The 3,240-nt window shown below is 37.1% G+C and overlaps 1 protein-coding gene across 1 annotated transcript in view; it reads left to right on the forward strand.

Moving 5' to 3' along the window:
- AFG2B (AFG2 AAA ATPase homolog B) overlaps positions 1-3,240 on the forward strand; it is a 27,113-nt gene that overhangs the window by 20,147 nt on the left and 3,726 nt on the right. Inside the window, exons 5-7 of the mRNA XM_004386310.2 lie at positions 401-625; positions 1,976-2,110; positions 2,887-3,012. Of these exons, the coding sequence (XP_004386367.1) occupies positions 401-625; positions 1,976-2,110; positions 2,887-3,012 (486 nt within the window). The remainder of the gene's footprint in view (positions 1-400; positions 626-1,975; positions 2,111-2,886; positions 3,013-3,240) is intronic.

Here is a 3,240-nt window from a genome sequence, read left to right on the forward strand (position 1 = left end):
GGAGGCCTGAGGAGAGGGAGAGAGATGGGGAATGGCTGGTTGGTGGAACAGTCAGAACACACAAATTTATCAATTAAGTGATGCCCCAAAACAATTAAAACACTAACATCAAAGATCCCTGATCACAGATCACCGTAACAGATATAGTAATAAAAAAAAGTTTGAAATATTGCAAGAATTACCAAAATGTGACACAGAGACATGAAGTGAGCACGTGCTGTTGGAAAAATGGTGCCGATAGACTTGTTTGATGCAAGGTTGCCACAAGCCTTCAATTTGTACATAACAGTATCTGGGAAGCACAGTAAAATGAGGTATAAATAATAATGCAGACAGCATACATTTAGACGAATAATGGGCAACATACAGTTTTTTAGTATTTTTGTTTTCCTAATAAAAGGTATTTCGACAAGCAAGAGCAAATACTCCAGCAATTGTATTTTTGGATGAAATTGATTCAATCTTGGGATCTCGATCAGTCAGCCAAACAGGATGTGATGTTCACGAGCGAGTTCTTTCTGTCCTCCTGAATGAATTGGATGGTGTTGGCCTGAAGACCATAGAGAGAAGAGGAAATAAATCAGATCGACAGGGTAAATACCAGGAGCTGGAAAAAAGTGAAGAGGTATTTATTTTCAGGAATTTATTAGTCATAATACCTGAAACATCTGAACGCATGTACACTGTAGCTTTTCCTATGCTAGATTCATCTTATGGAGGGAATTATGTAATTTCAATTTTACTGTCAGGAGTTTTACAGAGCTGGTTAAAACTGTGATTCTGTTAGTAAAGGTGAGTTAAATTTTATAATAAATTATCTTAGATATACGTGAATGTGAATTTTCTTTTTCAACATTTTCAAAGATTTATAAACATAAGCTTACTTATCACTAATGGAAAAGGAAGTTTATTATTTCTCAGTCCTGAAGAACCCCTTTTTAAAAAATTTTTTATGTAAAACAAAACAGGTTATTATTTCCAATAATCTTAGTAATTGAAAAACTTCCAGTTTTCTTGAGGAATGGTTTTCCTTGATTATAATGAAGTTAAAATGACCCCGAGAAGTTCCTTTCCTCTCTTTCTGAGTCTGTTCTCCAAGCAGAGTTTAGTTTCCTTAAATTATCACTGACATCATTTTACTTTTCTTTCATTCTTTCCGTGTTCTTGTTTTAAAAACTGTTCTACAGAAGCAGAGTCTTACAGCTTCTTAGTAACACAGCACAGTACAATTGGAAGGAACCCATCAGGCTATCTAATCAAATCTTCTTATAATCAAGGAATTCCTTCTGCAGCCTCTGGCTGGGGTCATCGCCTCTGCTAGCATACTTGCAGATATAGGGAACTCATTACTTTGAGAGATCATGACACCTGAGAACTGCTCCCATTATTCTCGTCAACAAATGTTTTTTGAGTGCTTAGTGTGTGTAAGGTCTGGCTATGGCTGCTTTTCGACATTTCTTATCTTCAGCCAGAATTTTCAAACCTGCAATTTATGTTAATTGTCATATTTCTGCCATCTGGGAAGAAAAAAATAAAAAGTAAAGTAAGACTTCCACTTCAAGAACACGATAGTCTAGGCTTTTCATAGCCATATGTTTCCACATGCTAGTCATATTGCTTGCTGGGGATCTTTTCAAGTAGACTGTTTAAATTATAATCATTAATTGGAGGTTCAGATGCATTCGGGTGTTCTCTGCTGTGGTCTAAGGCTTTTCTTGTTTCTCACAGGGCCTGGAGAAATGTTCCTTAGGATTAACCACACCCTTTGCCATGCAAACAAAGTAGCTCTTTGATTAATAGTTTGTTTCTTGGGTATCTTAATATCAGGACGGTGGTCTGGATAGAGGGTGATCCCAAGAAAAGGCTATTCTCCTTTAAAAACAAATGGACCTTCTGGTTTATACTTTTTAAAAAGACATATAATCATTAACAACTTAATGTTTTAATTATTATGTTACTTTGTGTTTTCCCTCAGGTAGAGTTCCAAGAAGTTTTTAATGGAAATGTCATGATTATTGCAGCAACAAATAGACCTGATGTGTTAGATGATGCTTTGTTACGGCCTGGAAGATTAGATAAGATTATTTACATTCCACCTCCAGATCCAAAGGTAATCACTGTACACACATTTACCCTGTGTAAAGCATTCTTAACAACACACCAGCATATGAGCTCCAAGGAGCGTGGCAGAACCAGATTCCAAACGGGATATAGGTGTTCATGGTGTCTTAGTCATACCAGGCTCTGCATTCTTCCTCACCTGCTAGCCCTGCGTGAAATCACAAGTTTTTGCCGGTACTCTGGCCTGGCCCTGTTTTCAGGAAAACATAAGCCTAAAAGTAAGGAACTTCTCTTATTTCAGTGTTGTGGCAGATTCAAAATACTGAGTCTTTTAAGTCTACTCAGTAGTAGTTTGCAGACTAGAATGGAGGAACCCTGAAGGGCTAGAAGGGCTCAGAAGGGTTTTGGAGGTTATATGGATCAGCATCCTCATTTTACACTGGAGAAAAATTGTGTCTGATATTCACGTATTTGCTTCTTAAACCAGGTCTCATGGTACTCTTTGTACCCAAAAGAGAGCTTCATTTTGTCTCTTAAAGGGGTATACCTATCTATGATTGGCAGTTTTAAAAATTAATTATAAAAGTATTAAAAGTTTCTCATGATTTCATTAATTATTTTTATCATTGTCATAAGGGCTACTGCTGATTAACCTTTTTTACACCTTCAGAAGCAGGAAGTGATTTTTTTTATTGTTTGATTATGTCTCTCTATATATTTCCTGTAATATGATAGGAAACTGTAACTTGACATGTTTTAATATCGTATTGTGTCAGACATGGGTGTTGCAAGATTATAAACATGTTGTTTCTTATTTTGCTCCAGGGCAGGCTTTCTATTTTGGAAGTCTGTACAAAAAACATGCCAGTGGGGCCTGATGTTTCTTTAGAAAACCTAGCAGCAGAAACCCGTTTTTTCTCTGGAGCTGATCTTAGGAACCTCTGCAGAGAAGTGAGTTCATTAACGAAGAAACTTGTGGTTGAAAACATTTCTTCATTTATTTGGATCTTCATTCACTTGGCAGGGTTTATCAAAAGATTTCTCTGTGACAGGCATCTTCCCCTCACAGAGCGTACAGACTGTGGGTGGGGGAGACAGAGGCACAGACTGAGCATCTGTAGACAGAGCACAGACTGAGTATATGTAGAGAGAGGCACAGACTGAGTATATGTAGAGAGA

Source organism: Trichechus manatus, unplaced genomic scaffold (assembly GCF_000243295.1).
Source record: "Trichechus manatus latirostris isolate Lorelei unplaced genomic scaffold, TriManLat1.0 scaffold00161, whole genome shotgun sequence".
Classification (NCBI taxonomy): Eukaryota; Metazoa; Chordata; class Mammalia; order Sirenia; family Trichechidae; genus Trichechus; species Trichechus manatus.